At 36.3% G+C, this 22,398-nt stretch overlaps 1 protein-coding gene across 1 annotated transcript in view; it reads left to right on the top strand.

The window, feature by feature from the left end:
* Positions 1 to 22,398, top strand: part of PTPRO (protein tyrosine phosphatase receptor type O) — a 223,646-nt gene that overhangs the window by 173,443 nt on the left and 27,805 nt on the right. Inside the window, exons 13-18 of the mRNA XM_087442707.1 lie at positions 4,074 to 4,213; positions 6,726 to 6,858; positions 8,777 to 8,897; positions 13,232 to 13,300; positions 15,606 to 15,689; positions 20,353 to 20,388. Coding sequence (XP_087298833.1) covers positions 4,074 to 4,213; positions 6,726 to 6,858; positions 8,777 to 8,897; positions 13,232 to 13,300; positions 15,606 to 15,689; positions 20,353 to 20,388 — 583 coding nt within the window. The remainder of the gene's footprint in view (positions 1 to 4,073; positions 4,214 to 6,725; positions 6,859 to 8,776; positions 8,898 to 13,231; positions 13,301 to 15,605; positions 15,690 to 20,352; positions 20,389 to 22,398) is intronic.

Here is a 22,398-nt window from a genome sequence, read left to right as displayed (position 1 = left end):
ACACCATTCAGACTGGATTAGGCCTCACTCTATGGCCTCATTTTAACTTAATCACCTCTTGAAAGGCCCTATCTCTAACTATAGTCACATTTTTTGAGTTACTGGGGGTTAGGACTTCTACATGTGAATTTGGGGGAACACAATTCAGCCCATAACAGAGACAGAGACCAATCAAAAGGCTTTTGTGTGTCATTGTACTCCCTATCATGTGAAATTGCCTAAACCATATTTAGCCACTTTTAATCCTGTGCCTGAGGATGGAAACATGAATCGTCTAAGCCATGCTAGGCTGTGAAGCTAAGCTAAACTTGCCTTCTCATAAGAAGGGGAGCCCCTCCAACCAGCTTCTGCCAAGAATTTCCAGACTTCCACTCCACCAAACATGAAGGAATGCTCTAACCCAGTACTGCACAATTGAAATGTAATGAGAGCCACATATGTAGTTTTACATTTTCCAGTACCCACATTACAAAATAGTAAAAAGAAATAGGTGAAATTGAGTTTAAAATACCTTATTTAAACAAATATATCCAAAGTAGTATCGTTCTAACATGTAATCAATCAAAGAACTATTAATGAGGTATTTTTTATTCTGTTTTTCATGCTAAGTCTTTGAAATCCAGTCTGTATTTCACTCTTGCAGCACATCTCAGTTTGGACCAGCCACATTTCAAGTGCTCAGTAGCTACATGTGGCTCGTAGCTACTGTGTTGGACAATACAATTCTAACATTTTAATACATTCCCTGGGGCAGATATTGTCTTGAGAAGGGAAATTTAATTATAAGATTCTCCCAATCCAAATACACCTCCACTTAGGAAATATCGTAAAAACTTTGTTTCCTTTGAAAAAGCAGAGTGATATTTCTCCCTGATATATCTAGGGAAATATACCTATCACAAAGATTCCTAAACAGTCCTCCAGTAAGTGATTTGTGTATGTTACTCATTGACCTACAAAGCTAATATGCATGTATCTTTCAGAAAAAGATGGAATGATAATGGTACAGTATTTTGGAATGATCTATTGCCCCCCATATAACACCTGAAAAGAAAAATTTGTTACTATTGGAGGCTGTTGGAGGTCCCAGACCTTGTGGAGATTTTCTTGAGGTTCTATTTGTCACCTTGATCCACATTCTCAGCCAAACCAAAAGAAACCCCTCCCTACTCCACTATCCAAGTCAGATTCCTTGGACTACTGAGAACACTTATAATTCACAATAGTCTTTGACTCTGCCACTGAAATCTGATGATTTAACCATATGGTCACGATAAAAAGGCAGAGAACATTAAAATTCAACCTAGCCTGTATGGTCTTGCCTAACACTTAAATTCTAATGTCGGTGGTTAATGAATCTTGACTCATATTTTAAATCAGTCAATAGATAAGATTTATTGAGTACTTACAGGTGGCTAGTTCAAGGTGAAGACAAAATAATTTATAACACGTGGCCTCCATTCTTGAAGAATCTAGTAGGATCTAATAGAATCAGGACTTCACTTACATAGATCAAATAGTAAATAGTTAAGGGCAATAGACGGTCAGAGACGGGATAGACCATTGAAAGACAGAGCCATCAGATAAGGCTTCAAGGAGGAGGTAAGACTTTGCTTGACCTTAGGACAAACAGAGTAGAAGAAAGAGCACGCTGAGGAGAAATATGTGAGTAGAGAAAGAGGACTGCCTGTATGATGGTCCAGGAGAAGACTGGCTTTACCGGGGGCCGCATGTCCGTGCGGGAGGGATGGTGGTGAAGCTAGATGGGTAGCATGTGGCCAGTGTAAGTAGGATCCTTAAAGCTTAGCATATTTGGATTTGGCACAATAGACATTGATCACAATAGATCATTGCACAAATAGGATTTAACATGAGCAAAGTGATGTTTTAAGATGATTTAAGCCGTCTTTGACAAAATGAAGAGAGAATCAATTGGAGGCAGGAAGAAGGAGTAAGGGACAGTTATAATGATCAATGAGTATAATGACAAAACCCTGGACATGCAATACAATAAAAAGAATACATAAAAGGGAGAGATGACAAGAATTATTTAAAGATATGCTATCTAAGACTGAGAAGCAAGAGGAGAGCCTCAAAATTGTTGGCTTAGACAATTGAAAGGATGGTGGTACTCATGAGAGAATCAGGAGTAGTTGGGAAGTGGAATTGATTTGTGGGAAGGCAAGGACTCCAGGTTCCATTTTGACCATATGGAGTTTGAGGTAATGGTGAGATATCTGAGGTAGCACAGATGATAGGTGACTGGAAATTCATGTGTAAAAAGTCAGATCTGGAGATTAGGATTTGGACAATGTTCATACCAGATAGCTAAACTGATTTTTATCTACCCACCAAGAGGAAAAATACAGATGTCCTAGGTATTCTAATCATAATCCAAGAGACTCACTCTGAGGAACAATTCTGTCATGTGTATTTTTAAGAGAAATAGCCCAGGCTCAGGCTAACAAATCATCTGTGTCTGCCCCAGACAACCTCACATTTGCTTCCAAAGATCCAAGTTCTACGCAAGTGAGAATGACTGGAAGACTTATTCTCTGACTTATAATCCTATTAACAGTGACAATTATGAAGGATGTGGGAAATGGAAGCAGACCTCTGTATTTCATCAACAATCTTATTCAGAGAGGAAGTGAGACAATACAATGTCTAGAGGAGGGGACAATTTATTGCAAATGAGAAAGGGGTCCTGATGTCTATTGTGAGTTATCCTTGCCCAAGTCACGTCTTTCCTCCTTCAGCTCTGCTGCCTAACCTTGTCAACTCGCCTCTGGAAAGAAAAATGCTGCTTCTTTAGCTGGACACAAATTTAGGTTACCTGCAATAAATTATGTCAAGAATGATTATGACATTCTTCTTGGTTCTGGACCAGGCCATGATGACGATATTCTAGAAAGAAGGTCCAAATCCTCCCACACAAAGACATATACCCATCAAAGGAGTGAAATGGCCTCCAGAGCTTTTTCAAGCACTGCTAAAAGGCAGGAGCTGGAGAACAGACTTGGAAGGGTGGGGTAGACAAAAAGAAATCCAAGTAACAAGCAAACAGTGTGGGTAGTTGTCTGACAGGGACATGCAGGTGGACAGAGTGTGCTGTTATGTGAACCTGGAAGATATGATATGTCCAAACAAGCAATGCCAAGGAGGTAACAGGGACTCTGGCTTAAGAACTTGGGTTCAGGCATAGCTCTTTACATCCTGGAGGAACTAGAGAGAAAGGAAATGCCCAAAGGACAGGGGCAGAGGGTGGGGACCAGGAGAGATTTCAGGAACGGGGGAACAACACAATAGACCGCGTCTTAGAACTGGGGAACAGGCAGTGGTTTGGTCTTAAGCCAACAAGTCTAGTGACTGAGTTACTGGAAATGAGTATGAAGGGACACAGACAGCATGGCTAACTTGACTAATGGATTAATTTATTGATCAAGATTAAACGTCTAAAAGAATAAGATAAAGAAATCGGTCCTTTAACATTTCATTAACCATCCAGTCTCCTTCCATCAATCTTTTTCTTAAAAATTTATATTATCTATTTAGCTTACCCTTTTTAATTTTGACTTAATTTTCAAGAAGCCATTCCTCTGACTAAATTATTCCAAATAGTCTCCAGGGACAGGAAGACAGGTTGTTGGCTAAATACCAGACTGAGTCTCTCCATTAGATGGGAGCACACTACTTTCATTTTTCTCAGCCTTTTAAGTACAGATTTTTGGTTCTCAGTTAGAAAGTTCCATATTATCTGGGCAATGCTAAGTCCAGTGCAGATAACACAAAAAACTATTAATAGATATGTCTATAATAAAGCTGAAGTAAAAAACAGAAGTGTTGCAAAAAGAGAAGTATAAAATGAAAGGGACAAGAAAGGCAAAGTATTCAGCCTTCCAAGTTAGATGACTGTCTTTGTGAAAGGACATATTTCGAAAGCAATATAAAATCTTTATGGTGCTCTTAAATACCTCTATTTGGACTTTTTGCCTATTTTATGCTGCTGATTAGTGAAAGAAGAAAGAATATGTTAAATTAAATCAAATTTTGAAAACTTTTTCTTTGCTCAGAACCAGCTCCTCCAAAATCACTGTTTGCAGTGAACAAAACCCAAACGTCGGTGACTTTGCTGTGGGTGGAGGAGGGAGTCGCCGATTTCTTCGAGGTTTTCTGTCAACAAGTCGGCTCTACTCAGGAAACAAACCTGCAGGTACTGTACATTTTGATTTTCCTTTTTTGAGTTAATTTTGATTAAGGCTAATTATCTGAGCAAAACAAAAATCTTCTATTTCTTTGCACTATAGAAAATGAAAACTGTTCATCTGAGCTTTTGTGTTTCCATGATAGAAATTAACAGTATGCTTAGAACAAGCCCAAAATATGTTATGAGAACCAACTTGCCAAATGGCAAAGTTTTCTTTTCATCTTCATATTTATCTTTTGTCCCTAATCTTTAGCCACTCTGGGTAACACTGAAGAATTAAAGTGTTTCATTTTTCCTATTGGCCATTAAATTGATTGAAGGGATGAAAACACACCCATATAAAATATAATTTAACAAATATCAACTGATTGCCAGTTATGTGAAAGGCAGTGTATGAAACACAAATGGTAGAGTCAATATTTGCCTTCAAAAAATTTTTTCATATAATTGTGGATATTTTGTTTGCATAGAAATAATTAAAGTAAAACATAAGTGCCACAAGAGATCCATACTACTAAGAGAATTTAAAAGAAGAGTCTATATCTAGTTAGTAAGGAGGAAAATTTTGGGGGGGAAAATGAAGGCTAAGGGAGGTGATTGTTAAAGCTTTAGAATCACAAATAGCAGATATGATGAGTACTGAGTTGTTCCCCAGGTCAAAATGAATAGAAGGAGAGAGATGAACCAGTAGCTCTAGGGGTAACAAAGCCACCAGAAAAAAATATTGTACAGCCAGACATGGAAGGAAAAGGGAAAATTTTGAGGGATGTCACAAAATACAGTGTATAGCGTAATGCTGTGAACATGAATAATTGATGATTTTTAAATAATGCAGTTCATGAGATCGAGAAGAAGAAAGGATTTCTGGGAGTACGAATCTTTTCACACTGAGTGTCAAGATAATTTGCTTTGATTCCTTTTCCCCTTTGAAATTCCCTTCTACAAACTTATCTCTTTTTGATCCGTACTGAACAGCTGAATCTTTTTTCTATTCTAAGAATCCTTTTTGAAAGTAACTGCTCTGCCAGTAGTGAATTTTCTTCTCTGCAACTACGGTGATGTCTTCCTTTAAGAAAACAATGGTTGGGCAGCTACTTACTAGAACTGAGTCCTGTTAGCAAAAGCCTTTCCCTAGAATCATTCTTTTACAGGCTACTGAAAGAGATGGGAGAGGCAAATAAGTGCGGATGGCTCCCATCTCTTTAGGCAGGGGTGTTTCAGATCTTTGTTTTGAAAAAGAGTGTTATGCTCGCTCATCTTTTTATATTGTGCAGTAATACTTGTCACTAGTCTGGCCATTGGCTCACCAAATTAACAACTTGTTCTACTCAAGAATAGGTTAATATGAAATATTTTTGAGAATACAAAGTTGCTGTGCCTGTGGTGGATGCTACTGAAAAACTGAGAATGCAGACAAAGGGAGTCATGTCCTTAAAATACAAAGAACTACTGCAAATAAAAAAGATAAAGACCAACAACCCCAAACAGATATTTCATAGAAAATAAACACAAAAGGCTCTTAAACATATGAAAAGATGATCAACCTCACTCATGGTGAAAGAAATGCAAAATAAAACTATGAGGTACAGATTCCACTAATAAGATTGGAAAGCTCGAAGAGTTTGCAAATACACTGTGTTGGAAGGAGTGTAGGGAAACAGGCATTGTCACACACTGATGGTAGGTGGGTCACTTGGAAAATGTCTGTGGAGGACAATTTGTCAATAGCTTTCAAAATTAAAAATATACAACTTTTTGACCCAGCAATTCAACTGCTAGGAATATGAGCGTATATATATGTGTGCATGTTCACACATATACCATACATAAACACACACACAAGTTTTGTATATGAATGTGTGTGTGTGTATATATATATATACACACATATGTATATGTGTACACACATATATACACACATATATATACACACACACATATATATACACACACACATATATATACACATATACACACATACGTATATTGAATATGTGTGCATATACATTTGTTCCCATATTTGTGAAATTATGTTCACTGTAGCATTGTTTGTAATAGCAAAAAATCAGAGGCGGCTTAAACATTCATCAACAGGGGACTGGATAAATAAAGTGAGTCCTTTCAATAGATGTCTATGCAGCCCTTAAAAAGAATAAAACGGCTTTATCTATGCTGATATGGAAAAAGCATCAAATTATACTGATAACTAACATAAAAAATAAGCAGAACAATGCATAAACTATGTTATCACTTAGGTTTTTAAATTATATCTAATACGTTTATACATCAATAAAATATGGGGAAAAAAGATTCCTGGCAACAGTGGCTGCCTGCGTGGAAAAGAATTGGGCAGATGGGGAATAGGGACACAAGAAAACTTATTTTTCACTGTTATCCTTTTTCATCTTTTAAATTTTTTTACCCTATCCATATCTTACCTACTCAACTATGAAAAATAATTTAAACAACAAAACAGATAAAGATAACATAACATTTATCTTATTTTCTGCATCTTCAGGAACCAATTTCTGTTTCTTCTCACGTCGTGACCATCTCCAGCCTCCTTCCTGCCACTGCCTACAACTGTAGTGTCACCAGCTTCAGCCACAACAGCCCCAGTGTTCCTACGTTCATAGCCGTCTCAACAATGGGTAATTACATGCATTAGTGGAATCTGGTGTCTTTGGAAGTTATATCTTTCCAGATTTTCCTTATGTTTTCTTTTTAAATATATATAATCTATCCTTTTAATGGAACCCATGTTCCATTAAAAAATTCCAAGCTTCAGGGTTAGGGAGCCCTTAATTTCAATCCCAAACTGCACTTACTAGCTATGTGACTTAGGGAAAGATAATTACTATCTCCGAACCTTTGCTTTCTCATCTTTAAAACTGGAATAATAATATGTACCTTGTTGAGTTGTTTTGAGGCTTAGAAATAAAGTACACAAAGCCCTAGCACATGCTGTGTAAATGCTGGCTGTTATCATCAACCTCATCATCCTCTCCAATGGTAGCCACAGTGCCGTAATCAACTTGGATTCATCTATTTTGGCCCTTAGCTGTCACTGATCAAATAACGGCAAACCTAAATTACTGGGTCAAAGCAGAAAACTTTCAATCAAACAGGAAGTATAAATGGGGAAATTAGAAATTAATGAAAGATCTAGAACAATGTTGCTTGCTTATTCTTTTTCTGAGTTATATTATATGCTTTACTCCCCTGTTTGTTAAGAGTCTGGTTCTGCAATCTGAGGCCCTCTATGAAGTCTCCTTTAGTAAAACCACTTTTCCTATCACATTATCCCTGTACTGAGTTCATTTTCATTTCTGTAACATTCATCATATATTTAGCTGCTATATTCAATGATGACTAAAATGGACTTTTTTTTTTTTTTGGTTTTCTGTTTTTAATTTTTGTTTTTTCAGAAGATAGGACAAAAATGGACCTGAAAAGCATTTTAATGGTCTCTCATTTCTACATCCTTCTACACTTTTCTAAGTACACTTTAATGTTCATTATTCCTTGTCATCTCTACAGCAAACCCGGTGAAAAGCTCATGTTATTAAACTTAGCTGCAAGTGAGGAAAAGGAGGCCAAGAGAGACAGATAAAATAGCTTCCCCAAATGGCAGTTAGTAGTCAAGTGAGCTTGAACAAGCTCTGATAACCATGAGTTTAATGTTCTTTCTGCCCATGAACTGGAGCCAAGCTGGCCCAAATGAGAAGTGGCAAATACCCAAAGCCTTAGGGATTGTGTGTGCTGGCCAGTTCTGTGATTTTATGATCAGTGCAGAAGATGGTGTCATTCTCCTCTTCTCCTCTGGTCCACTTTTAAGAGTTTTATAATAACACTGCACGTATATTCCTTCCTTCACCATCCTGCTCTTACATGGAGTGTGATGAACTAGGCAATGTTAAGTGCCTCAGTAGACCAATCTTTATACAAAGTATATGAAAGGGACATAACCCCTGTTCTTAAGGGGTTGGTCTCCTTATTAATTGGTTTAGTCTCTTGAGTTGTGCAGATGGAAAACCTCTCAACGTATGGTTACAGATCATCAGAATGCCTGCTTCTAGCGATGTGTTAAGTGCTGCAGCAGATGGTAGCTTGCTAATGCCTTTTTCATATACGTTATTAGTTGTGAGCGAAATATACAGCTGTGCTTTCTGACTTTAAAGTCATGGGCATAAAATAAGAAGCTGCCACTCTCTAAGCTTTTGAAAATGTTACGCAATGATAATACTTCTAGATTTTTTTGTTTTCAAATGAATTTAAATAATGGCACAGGCATTCTTCACATTTCACAGTTTCCCTTTATTAGAACATCCTCAATGTGGACCTTTGAGATGGACTCAATTCTTCCAGGCACCTAAACACTATTTATCAATCTACTAAGTTATAATTGACCAGGAAGAGGCCATTGCCAGCTTGTAGAAACATTGTTGTTGCTGTTGTCTTCATCATCATAAGTTCATTGCTCTTAGGACCAGATGAAAGACAATTAACGGTTCTGTTAATTTCCGTGTAATGGAAGTCGTAATGAAAATGTATGCTTTATCGCTTTAGTTACAGAGATGAATCCCAATGTGGTGGTCATCTCAGTGCTGGCCATCCTTAGCACACTGCTAATCGGACTGCTACTCGTCACCCTTATCATTCTTAGGAAAAAGCATCTGCAGATGGCTAGGTACGTTAAGTTTGGTTGCTCTTTTACCCATAGCCTTTAAAATATTTTTATCTATCATACATGTATGCTTTTGCAGACCAAAATTGTACAGCGGTAAGTTTGATTTCACTTTTCAGTGTCTATTTCTATTTTGTGTGTTTTCTAAGTAGACTTTTCAATATTGTTTTAGAAAATGTTACTCTTGAAACGATAAAACAAAAGATTGTTTGCTTACCCAAAGCCAGATGTCTTACTATCAATCTTGTCATTTTAAGTAGCCCACACAAAGGGATCCATTCATTACATTTGGATATATTCAAACACATTTTGGAGTAAAAGAAAGATCTATGCCTACTCAGTATGATGAATGAACGGAGTTAATGTGTGTGGAGACCACAGGAAAGAAAAAATCCCTCTCTTCGTTGGTTCTGTGGAAGCTTTTTTATCAGCAAATATCCATAGAGTTTATGATTAGGTCCATTAAAGGTCTCCTAGTAGTTTTGTTCCTATTACTCAGAGCTGTAGGCAGTTTCATTTTTCTTGCAGTTAGAAAAGCCTTTTGATTTATAATTTTGGTGATTCCCTATTTCTTTGACCACTGATGTATTTCTCATCAGAGCATATCCTCAATGATCTCCTGTGTAATCAGAACAATCCATCAATTCTCTTAAAAGACTGTTGGGTTTGGGAAATTTGGTTCAAGTTTGTATTTGCCCAATGTTAGCCTGCTGGATTGTCAATCGACATCCTTCTCCGTTCTCAGAGTTCTATCATTTACCTATTCATAAATAAATTTACCCATCCAATAACAATTTAATCAGTGCTTTATGTGGCATAGTCAAAGAAAAATCAGACATCCAAGCTATCCACCAGGAACTTAGAGCCTAGCTGGAGATATACACATAAATAAATATATTTAAAAGTATAAACTGACCTGTACCAGAAAGGAGATAAAAATTAGACAGCAAGAAAGTAGAGAAAAGAGATTAGTTCTGAATGTAAAAATTAAGCTTCTTGAGTGTTGGCATGTGAACAAATCTTAGAAGGATAGGGAGGGAGGTGGTACTGCACGGTGGCTAGAGTATAAAGCTCTGAAATTATACTCACTGGGGTCAAATCCTAATGTACAACCCACGTTGTACCATTCACTGAAACTTCATTCATTCATTTAACAAATATTAATGGAATCCTCTGTGTGCTTGGGGTATGGCAGTCTATAAAAGAGACAAAAATTTCTGCCTCATGGAGCTTATATTCTAGTGGAGGAGACAGACAATAAATAATAAAGATAAAAGTAAAAAGACCGCAAGGTATGTCAGCAGACAATAAGAGAAAAATAATAGAGCAGAGTAAGGGAGATTAGCAGTACTGTATGGGGATATGGGGAGAGAAGCTCTGGGAGGTGGGTAGATCTCACTGAAAGGGTGACATTAGAGAAAAGACTTGAAGAAAATGAGCGAGTTAGCCATGTGTTATCTGGGGGAAGAGTATGCCCAGCAGAGGGAACAGCTAGTGCAAAGGCCCTGAGGCAGCAGCATGACTGGCATGTCCAAAGAATAGCAGAGAGGCTAGTCTAGCTAAAGCAGAGGAAATGAAAGGAAGAGTAGCAGGAGATGACGTCACATCACTTAGTGCTTCCTAAGCTGTTGGAAGGACTTTGGCTTTTACTCTAAGTAAAATGGGCAGCCATTGCAGGGTTTCAGGCAGAAGATCTGATTTATATTTTAACATTTTCATTTTGACTTTTATGTAGAAAACGGTCTGTACTGAGGCAAGGACAAAAGCAAGCATATCAACCCGAGAAGTAATCCAGCCAAGAGACGGTAGTGGCTCAGTCCAGAGTAGTAGCCATCGAGGTAGGGAGAAATGATCAGCTTTCAGATACATTTTGAAAATAGAGGCAACAGGATTTGCTAACAAATTGCATGTGAAGTGAAAATGAATCAGAATCAAGGATGACTCCAAAGTTTTTGACACTAGCAACTGAAAGGATGGAGGTACCATAAACTAAGATAAGATTCCAGGTGAAAAGATTTCAGAGTTTGGGGAACATCAAGACTTCAATTTTGGGAATGTTAAGTTTGAGATGGCTACAAGTATAGGCATGGAGCAGGCAGCTGAACATAAAAGTCTGGTGTTCAGGAGAGAGGTCTTGACTGAAGATATAAATTTGAGAGTTGTTAGCATATAAATGGTATTAAAGCTATAGACTGGAATGACATCCAGGAAGTAAGTGTAATTAGAGAAGATGGCCCTGGATTAAGCACCAGAACGATCTAATATTAAGATTTTCAGGGAGAAGAAAAGATAATAGCAAAAGAAACTGACAAGAGGCCTCCAGTGGAGTGGAAGGAAAACTAACAGAGTGTGATAGCCTGGAAGCCAGGGAAAGAATGCATATCAAGAAGAGATGATAACAGCCCCTCCATTAGTGGATAGTTAGGAGCATTCACGCAGTAATTGCACAGCATGATAGGAAGTATGCAATCAATGTTAGCTCACAACAGTAGCACTGGGGGGGGGGGGGTGGTAATAGATGTAGTAATGGAAGTTGTGGTATTTATGAGGGTATTATTGCACGAGCGGTCTTTGTGGTGCGTACAGCAAGATATTTAGGAGGAGTGGTTCTACTTCAGGCAGCTGGTCCTTAGAGCAGAGATTCTTAACACTGTTTGTGCCCTGATCCTCTCTGGCGGTCTGATGAAGCCTGTGGATCTCTTCCAAGAATAATGCTTTCTTTTTAACTGCATAAAATAAAATACATAGGATTAAAAAATTAATTATATTAAAATATGGTAATCAAAATATTTAAAAAACAAATGTATTATGTGCTTCTTTATTAATACATTAGATAATATTTAGTAGAGTATCTAATAACTCATAATTTAATCAGAGTGATGAATATGAACAATATTTCAATATCTGCAGCAGGTCTATTATAGAAAAATATCTGCAATTTCCTTTTTGTTTTTTTAACTCTTCCTCTCCTCCGCTTTCTCCTGCACCTCTCCATGTGCTCCTCACTCTGATTAACAGCACTGCCACCTTTATGTCACAAATATGCACTCAGTCAATAAATATATAATAAATATATAAGGAGCACGTTCTAAGCGAATGCACTATTCTAGGTGCTAAGAGAATACATTGGTCTATAAGAGCTATTTTCTCCTTAAGAGCTGTGTCTAGGGAAATCATATAGGGAAATGATCTGCAATTTCTCTTGTTAGTAAATATCATAAAAACTGATGACATTATTGTGGCTTGTTGCCTATTTTAATAATTGAAGGAACTGCTAAATTGCAGTTAGAGATGTGAAAATAAAGATGTACTTTTTTCCCACATATGTTCATGGAGCCCTAAATTCTGTTCTTGGACCCAAGATTAAGAACCTTTCAATTAGAAGGTAAAATAAATCTTATATATAGGAAATTGACATAGGAAGATTAATCGATGATGTGTAATTTATAGGGCAACTTGATATACTAATATATTAGTATATTTTTCAAAGAAGAAAACTATTCTTAGAATACTCTAATAAGAACAGGCAGATACCTGAAGTAATTAGCACATTGTGTCAATGATGTTTAAATCTCTGCTTCAATTCTGAATAAGACCATCAATTTCATGTAGAGGAAAAAATGAGAGGAATGAGCCCCAGTGAGCTGTATTATTTATGCATGTTATTATGTAAAAGGTAGAGAAGGCATGAGAATATGTTTACCTTTTTCCTCCACTTCTAGAAAAATAAACTTGAACAGTTATTTTCTACTGATAGATTAATAAGCAACATTCTGGATAAGAGGCATTACAAAAACCAATCTATTTCAATGTGTATCACTCTTTTACTCTTCTCTCAAGTAATGAATGATATGGGCATCACAACTGAGGGGAAAATTTTGGAGGAAGGAAACAATCCAGCTTGATCCATCATTAGAGAGAAAATCAAAATGCTATAAAAACAAAACCCTACAAAGAATATTGCCAAAAATGGAAATCCCTAAGTTTATCTATGAGAGTTTCTATACCTTACTATTGAAGTGTTTGTAAAAAATATTATACCCCTAATAGTTCAAAGATTTTTGTTAGGATCGTGAGTGCCCTTTGGAAAGGATTGTGAACCAAATCCTTTTGGCCTCATATGACTTGATTTGGGTGTGTGTGACCTTGCGAAAAATTGTTTTGCTTTGTATAATTTTTCCATTTTTCATTGAATGTGAAAGAGGAACATACGGAACCTGTATTCGCTTTTTTTGTAATTTAATGCTGTAATGATAAGCCAGGAAAGACTCTTTCATGTCAGGTAAAAGAATGCGCTGTCAAGTAGTAACATTTATTTTGTGGTTCCTTTCAAACAGGGAGTGTGGGGCGGGAACTTTTGTCAATTTTGCGTCTTTGGAGAGGGATGGAAAGCTTCCATACAACTGGTGAGTATTCTTCTAGAACAAGCCTCTAGATAGTATAGCTATGCTATGTGAGCTCCAAACTTTATTGTACTATTTTTGGGGGATAAATGTTTTGTCTGATTATCCTTTCATAGTTTCTTTGAGAATGGACTTTCAAAGGTTAGATATTCAGAGTACATTGGTGTGTGTTAGTTGTAATACAATTACGAAGTAGAGAAAATGCCATAGTCTGCTCTGTACTTGCTGTATTAAATGAAGGACTAAGGATACTCAAGTATCCCATAACCATGCCAAAGAAGGGCTTACACACAGGAGCCACACCAAATAAACGGTGGCTGAAGGCACGAGGAGAGACTCCACTGAAGCAGCATGAGACAGAGCAGCATCTCTCTTTAGAACTCAAGTTTCAGTGCCTGGGATATGAGCCACCACTTCCGTTCAAAAATCAAATAGAAGTATATGGCCCAGGGCTCTCAACTCTTATACTTACAGGTAAATAGATATCAAAGCCAGGAAAATCCTGTGAAAGAACATAGCCTCATTTTGTTTTATGCTTGAGTATTAAGGACCTGTAGGGAGGAGATATTTTCAGAATTAAGAAAGCATTGTCAGGAGATTAAATTGATTGACATTGTACCTCACAATGATACATGAGAATTAACAATCCCACACACTGCAATCAATACCCAACAAAGTTGCTAATGAAGTAACCATTAATATGAAGCCAGCACTGCTTACATGATCTAGTTTGTTTCTTTTGCAAGCAACCATGCAAAGCATATTTAAATGTATACATTTCATATTAATCCTTGGTAAGTCATTTTTTTTCTGTTTTCCTATTCCCCAAAATGGTTAATTTTAAAGAAATAGATATGTGAGACTGGAAACTTTATAGAATCAATGAAGGAAGGCTTTATTTAAAATATAAATTTTACTTCCCTGAGTAGGCATGTAGTTGAGGCCCACGTTAGTTGAAAATCTAATTGAAAGAGGATTCTTTTTAACAAGACAATATGTTGTGCTATTTTTAAATTTTAACCTGAATAGAATTTTGCTATTAAAATATGATGACTCCAACTGTGAAGAAAAAGAAACCTATAAACTCTTGATGGTAAAAAGTTAGAAAACATTGCTGGGTTTGTTCAAATATATTACCACTCTTCCCAAGATTAAGAGACTGACTCACTGATATCTGTTTCTTGTCTGGCCCACCCTTTAGAAAGGCCCAGTCACAGAGCAGTGACGAGCACCCATCTAGGAACTGATCTAATTATACATGTGACTCAGGAGAGCTGTATATTGACTAACTGCACAACCAGCCACAATTTATAGAATTTATGGGAGAACTGAGGCAAAAGAGAATTCACTTCAGGACCTTTCTATAAAATCAAGAAAATTCTCCTGCAGCTCTTGGCAAAGACAGTTTTGCCAGCACCAGCATTTTCTGGCTGACTGAGAATAGGTATCTCAGTGGGGATTTGTAACAACTAAAGTGACAAGGTGACAGCATTTTTCCCCCTAATTCTCAGAATAACTATAGATACAGCCATAGGATATTTTTAAATCGATGTCAATGAATGTTCTATTTTACAACTGGTTTAAAAATCTGAAATTGGATTCAAACCAGGCTTTTTAAATCAACAGTCTGAATTAGAATTAAAGTAAAATGAAATAATTTTGCTCCCACTCAACTGAGTATTAGTAAGATTACAGGCTAGACAGTGGATGGGCTACTTATTTTGAATGAATGATGCCTGAGTGTCATAGCATACCTCTGTTTTAAGGGTTGGTTTTTAGAAATGATGTATTAAACTAAAAATAATACAGAAAGTCACATTTATTAGTGCAGCATTGTAATAAGAGTCTTACCAGAATCAATATACATAAACTCACCATTTATATCGCCTCATACAGGCTGCTGTAAGCCATCAAATGATGTTACAGAGGTTTCTTAAAATAGGCTTAAGCTTCGCAAGGGTAATATCCAAGAATGAGACTCGGGATTACTAATGACGCATTTAGGAGCCTCATTTAACTAAATGCAAAATGTAATCACGTAATAGCAGATTAATTGACACAAAATAAGTTGAAAGCAATATATCTGATTACAATAAGGCCATGCGTGAATAAAACTGATTTTAGCAATATTATAGCGCTAAGGCTTTGTGTTTAAATTTCACAGAATGGAATAATATTTAATTGTAATTAAGGTGCTTGTCATTTTAATTGATCCCAGTAGGTAATTTACTGATATCTGTTCACAGTTTATATTACTAACTCTTGCCACTTTTTCATCTTTACATCTGTTATCTATTAATGCTCACAGGCGTAGGAGTATATTTGCTTTCTTAACTCTGCTACCCTCATGTCTTTGGACTGATTATCTTTTGGCATTTTATATTAATCCTTGGTAAGTGACTTTTTTTTACTGTTTACCTAACACAAAGTCTTTCAAAGTTAGCTTTCAGGAAGTAAAGAAAAAGGAAAAATTCTTTTTAATTATTCTATGTGTTTGGCAGCATTTAAAATTATTAATCACGTATTGAAATGGATTAAAGCAGTTAATGATATCAAAATGTTAACAATAATGTTTTCCCAATTAAATTTTCTTCCTGTGATGTTTTTGGCAGGCTTTTCTTCCATTTATTACTAGTCAATTGTTTCTTCATTGAGTCAATCCATTGGCCTCTCATCTTTGTAGATGGTGCTTTCCATTTTCCTTACTATCTCCATCCATTAGAGAGTGAAAATACACTAACGTAGAGAAACCCAGAGTACTATCTCCCATATTTGGAGCTTCCATGTTTTTATAATAATGCTAACCCAATGAATATTGAACGCCTGACTTTGTGCAAGGCTCTTTGTATAATTATCTTATTTGATTGTCCCCACAACTCTGTAGAGAGTATTATCAGCCCCATTTTAGACACATGGAGATAGAGGCTTAACGAGATTAACTATCTTAACATCACACCACTGTATAGAAAATCCACGTTCCAAACCCAGGTCTCTCTGAAATCTATTCTTTCCTCTGTAAAAAGCAACCTCCTTTAAATTCTTATTTTCTTGACTTTTAAATCATTTTAATAATCAAATCTCAAAGAGTATCTTTTTCATTTTTATAAAATATAATAATAATAATCTTGAATTCTGAGACTAAAGTATCTAGAAGGAATATTTCTTTTCCTGAGCCATAAGGAAAAAGGTAGTGATTTTACAGAAAACTGACAAAAAAGTCATTGTCCTTAAGGATCAGCCCATGATGTTTAAGTACTAAATTATGTACAGACAGGTCCACACATGTGGACAACTTGAGAAGGACTCAGAAAAAAGCAGTAAAAATAGCTGATGGACTGGAAAAATGGCGCATGAGGTGGGGGAGGGAAATATGGAAAGCAATCTGCAAAGTTATTTACTTAAAAAGACAATTGATCGAATGTTCTTCTGCTCCTCTGAAGGAATAAATACAGCAGGCAAAGTTTAAGACTTCAAGTTACAATGGAAGAACTATTTAAAAAGGACTTCCTCACAATAGAGATTGTTGCTACCAGAATTCGTATTTTTTTTAAAAAAAAGAGAGACTAGAGGAAAACTTTTGAAACACGATAAACACCAACGTATAAGTAATAAAGCCAGAGGAATATACTGGATGATGAGGACCCATTCACTGTTATTCTAAGTTTGTTTTTAACTACAGTTTTCAGGATAGGGCTTCGTCATAGTCAACTCAATATTTTAAGTTTTTAACATCAGGTAGTTTTCAGGTATGAGTAGTACACATAAATTCTATTTTGACCTTCAAAATATACATTTACTTTTAACTCAACATCTATTAATCATCCTCAAGTATTCAACCTATCATTAGATTACTTGTAGCAAAAAAGGTACTTAAAGTAGCCTCCACAGATTTCAATTAAAACAAAAGAAAGATGCATATAATATTATATTCATTTTCCTGTTCAATTCTCTGATTTTCCTCAGTTTGTTTTAAGCTTATATCAGGTGAGCCTATGTTTATTTGCACGTATTTCTTAATAGGTCCCCCGGATGAACACATCTTCAAGTTTCAGTAACCCCTTCAAGGGCTGCTATTTATAGTACTGATCCAATAGCATGAGACCCAAGTTAGGGGGAAAAAGCCCTTCAATAGTTTTTAGAAGAATGTTTCTGAGACTGTAAATGGTTTTTTCCAGGTAAGAAGAGAAGATAAAACATAGAGCCCCATACTTTGGGTCACTCTCAGTAAACTACCCACATATCAATCAATGGAAACATACTGAACATAACTATGTTTTCAGCCCTAGGCTTGTGCTGTGCCAGGTATAAAAGAAGTAACAGTCACGGTCCCTGCTCCTTCAAGAACAGCTCAGTATTCAAAACCCCACCCAAATTCCTTACTGTTTACCACTTTTCTCTTCATCTAATCCCTCATGGATATTTTCCCCTGCTTTCGTTTGCTAAATAGTCATTTTTAATTCCCCATCAGATGTGTTTGTGTTCATATTTCACCTACCCTGTTAACAACTACCACAAATAACAGAGCCACCCCCCACCTCCTTCCTAACACACTATCCAGCTTCTCTAAACTGTCAACTCTGTGGAAATACATGTTCCTGTTGATTTTCTAAAATCCTCCCGATGGCTCTAGTGGTTCGTGTGGCAATCAAGAGACTCTTTCTCTCTCATAGTGTTGCCTGAATCTTTTCCTGGGGTGGTAGCAGAATCGGTGTGGAGCACCAGTGCCCGTTGGCTTAGTCTCAAGACTGTATTCTGCCAGGATTTCTGACTTGAATGATCTCAGGTTGTGTTTCCAATTCAAAGAAAATCATCTCATTGGGGCTAACTCTATCTGGATTCAGTGTTACTACTCTGTTTTTTTACTACCGTAGTCATCTCATGGTCTACTCAAGTATTCATCTACTTGTTCTAAATCCTCAACAGTTGACATTTTAAGCATGAAGCAACATTTAGCTTAAGTTGCTCAGCTTTACTCATGGTTACTGCGTGTTCTATTCAGAGAATGATATAGCTCTAAAGACCATTCTAACATTTAGGGATGATTTCCATTTAGCTCATAAAAGAGTAAGTAGTGCTTATGAAATTGGAGGCATCTAGTGTTTTTGAGGTGCTATGTCTTTTGGGCTTTTTTGTTTGTATTTAATCGTTATAAATCCCATGTCTCTGCCATTGCCTCATATTCCTCTTTGGAATGAATTCCAGTCTGTCTGGCTTTCCAAGACTGTCATAACCAGGAAGAACTTATGAAGAATGCATCTTAACTTCTTCAAGTCATTAAGTTTTGGAACCTTACCTAATATAAGTGAAAGAGAAAAACTAAAAGAAGTGCATGATCCTGTCTGCATTTATGTTGTATGTCTGATGGGTGTTATTTATGTTATTCTGGAAATCTTTTGCAATCACAAGAAGATACCCTAAGTAAATATCACCCAAGATAGTCACTGTAAGATGCACACACACTAGCTCTTTCCATAATGTGCTAAAGTTAAAATTGTTAGAAAAGCCTTAACTTACATGTTTAAAAGTGAATTTTCCTCTGATTATCGTCTTAGAATTAGCACAGCAATTGAAAATGTAGGAAAATTCTATATGAGTGTTGCTGGGGAGTCTCGTAATTCAGTCCCGTCCTGTCCCACATCCGTAGGATACAGGAACCCTTTGGAATCTATAGGCATTCAGCAAAATCTAAGCAGAATAATGAAAGTTGTACACACATCATGAAGACATACACTTATGACGATAAGTGTATGACAATAAGTCATACGAAACATATGGTAAAATTTTATATTATATTTAAAGCTCATTCAATCGATGAATGAGACTGAAAGAAAATAAAAGTGACTCTCCTCCATTAATCAGATTTCTACACAGCTGCTGAATAGTAGCAGCTTAATATTTCAGCACTGAATTTATTCAGTGTCACCCTCCCACATAAATTTGTTTCTTCCCAGTTTCCCCTACAGATTGTTTGGCTAGGAAAGGTTTCCTTTTTTTTTTTTTTATTTCACTCCCAATCGTGAAATATATTGGCAGCCTCCTGAGTTTACCAGAACTGTTAGTTGTCTATGCTAATATTCTGCTTTCATGAAGTTCCCAAGTATTTGGCTCCTTCTACATGAAATAAATGTGAGATTCCTAAAGTTAATAAATTATCATCACAAGAGCTGAGTAAATAATTATTCAATGAGTATTTCTTTAGGTTCCCAAATGCCTATATGATACAGCTCTGTCCAACATTACAGTGGTTTTTAGATAGAATGAGGGAGAGGCAAAATAAAAACTGGAATGTCTATTCCCTCCAAATCCCCAGTATGGAAGACAGATGCTATCTTAGCATTAGCTAACTTAGGTCAGTTGTCTTACTTGTCAGTTGAAAACAATTGCCCTAAATATCCCCTCAAAAATGTAATTAATATGCACAGCATTATGTATGAAGCATACATTAGCATTACATGTGTTTGAGCTTACAGACTAGTAATGAATTAAGAATAAACAGGTAATAGGTCCAATTCTTCAGATAGCTTAAAAACTACTTCAAAATTGAATAAGAACAATGCTATAGGAGAGTTATAAAAGATACATGCCAACACCATAGCGCAAATTCACATGCCCATCAAAAATGTCTGCAAATGTTATGTTAGTCTTTAACTAAGAGACCAACATATCCACCCTCCCACCATTATTTCTCACTTTTATCCCCCGATTCTTTTCTTCTTGCCTGTAGAACCTGGAGTATTTGGGCAGTAGATACTTCTATATACTTACAAAATACTTTAGCAACTTAATCACTGACAGAAAAAATTATTATATCTCTAGAATTCAGTTTTTGGAAAAAATAAACTATAAAATGCAGTCTAATAGAGTTTTAAAAAATGAATCTAAAATTATTATCATTATCGTCTCATTTAAGGAAAAGTAATTAAACAAACCTGAGATATGTTTATAGAAAATTAAAGTTGAGGTACCTGATGTAATTATTGAAAACTCTTCAAGTTTAATCGTTATGTTAATCAATTCTTTTGCCCAGATAAATTTGTCTTTTTTTTAATTCTCAGGAGTAAAAATGGTTTAAAGAAGAGGAAACTGACTAAGTAAGTTTTTTTTATTATTGAGATATAATTGACATACATTGTGTAAGGTGTACAATGTGTTGATGTGATATGTTTATATATTGAAATATGATTACCACTGTAGCTTTAGGTAACACCTCCATCATGTCACATAATTATCATTTTCTTTTTGTGGTGAAAACACATAAGATCTAGTCTCTTAGCAACTGTGACATATATAATACAGTAAGTTTTTCTTACTATTTCATTTAAAAATATTTCACATAAAAATTCTTCTAAATTTTCATCTTTTGTTCTAAATTTGATCTTTTGTTCTAATGTTCTGATCTTGTTCTAAATTTAGATCGTTTTAATGATCTAAACTTTTCAAATTATAAAGATTGCTTATCTTCAAATAGAAAGGAAGCTTAAGAAAGAGGCAAATGTATATTGTAATAGCTAAGCTATTATGTGTTGGTGTGTTTATACGTATAGATGGCAATGACCACTAAGAAAGAGTATCCCAGAAACCATGTTAGGAATAAGGAAAATTATCACCATATGAAAACTGAGAAAGAATGGGTAGTTAGGAATTATAAAAGTCTTGTGGAAGGAAGTCTGCTATTCTAAATCTATTAAAAAATCTAATATTTAGCTACATCAAAGTTGTACAAAAACTTTTGCCATTTTGTATTTTGAAATTCTGTGCTTATTGCAGGAAAAGGCTTTTACTCTATTTGATATTATAATAAATACTTTGAGAAATGCTATCTCAGGAAATCTTTATAATCAATAGAAAAGGATAATTACTCTAGATAGCCTGTGGTTTCACTTATCTACTGAACTGTTAAGTCATAAGAACTAAGATTCTGGCGGGAGAAAAATTAAGCATCAGTTAATTTCAAAAGTCTAATTAGATTATCACCTCCAGGCCTTTAATTAAAACTCTACATATAAAGAGTAGAACATTCTTATAAATAGAGTTCATCTTTGATACTTGCCTAGGATAGACTATTGGTCAATTAATATGAGGCAATTAGGGGTTCTAGCCAGATCTATGGCATCCATGCTAATGAGAAAAAATCATGGAGTACATAATACAAAAGAAAAGTTGATGCAAAAACATTTCTATGTAGCCTTGAGTGACATATAATTTTTTGGCACATATAAATAACAGAATAATTTTTTCCTAAATCTATTTCAAATCAGAATGCACTCCACTGGCATATAGCAAGTGATGTAGGAGAGACAAGTCCAGCCTAAACAGAGAAGTATTGCCACCTGGAAGGAACGATTTCACAGAAACAGAAAGACTTTCTTGCCCAAAATTATTAATTGGCTTCTTAACTGAGGAAGAGAGGCATAGACTTGAGGAGTTAGAGGACAGAGTCTCAGGACCAAAAGGGGACTCTATCAGGGCTTGTTCCTCCCAAGACCCAGGCAGAGAGGAGAAGGAGAAGCAGGATGGGGACGAAAGTTTGGGTAGAGTGTGGGAGTGGCGGAACCGCCCACAAGCCAAAATCCCATGGCAAACCAGCTTCCTCCTTCCCTCTTCTCATTTTCCTTCTAATCGTCCCTGTTTCTTTAAAGGCCCTTTCTTGAGGGGCTTTCCCCCTCACCTTTCCATTTACCTTCTCTTTCCTTTACTCTTTCGCTCCAAATGCCATGCCACCACTATGTCCACCTAGCTTGCCTTTCCTGTCTCCACTTACCTTCATTCCGCCACTCCTTTCCTGCCCCTTCTCCTTCCAAATCTTTGTCCTGCTGATCCCTGCTCCCTCCTGGCTTTCTTTTTCTCCTCCTTACCATTCTCCGCCTCTCCCTGAGGTTCATTCTTCTATTTCCCGGTCCTTCCTCTGTCTTTATTTTCCCTCTTCTTCCTACTTTTGCTTTTTCTAACCCATAAATATTTCCTCCAATTTGCTTTCCCTCTTGTTGCTCCCGTTTTCCTGGTGCTGAGATGAAAACTAGAATCATTCAATCCAACCTGAAGGTCAACGCACTGCTCAAGGCCGGCAGCCAGAGAGTGCAGCTCTAATGGAGTCCCTTCCA

The sequence above is a fragment of the Ceratotherium simum genome, chromosome 17 (assembly GCF_057802395.1).
Source record: "Ceratotherium simum simum isolate JZ-2026a chromosome 17, ASM5780239v1, whole genome shotgun sequence".
NCBI lineage: Eukaryota > Metazoa > Chordata > Mammalia > Perissodactyla > Rhinocerotidae > Ceratotherium > Ceratotherium simum.
Note: the sequence above shows the minus strand (reverse complement) of the source record. Positions and strands in the feature narration are given on the sequence as shown.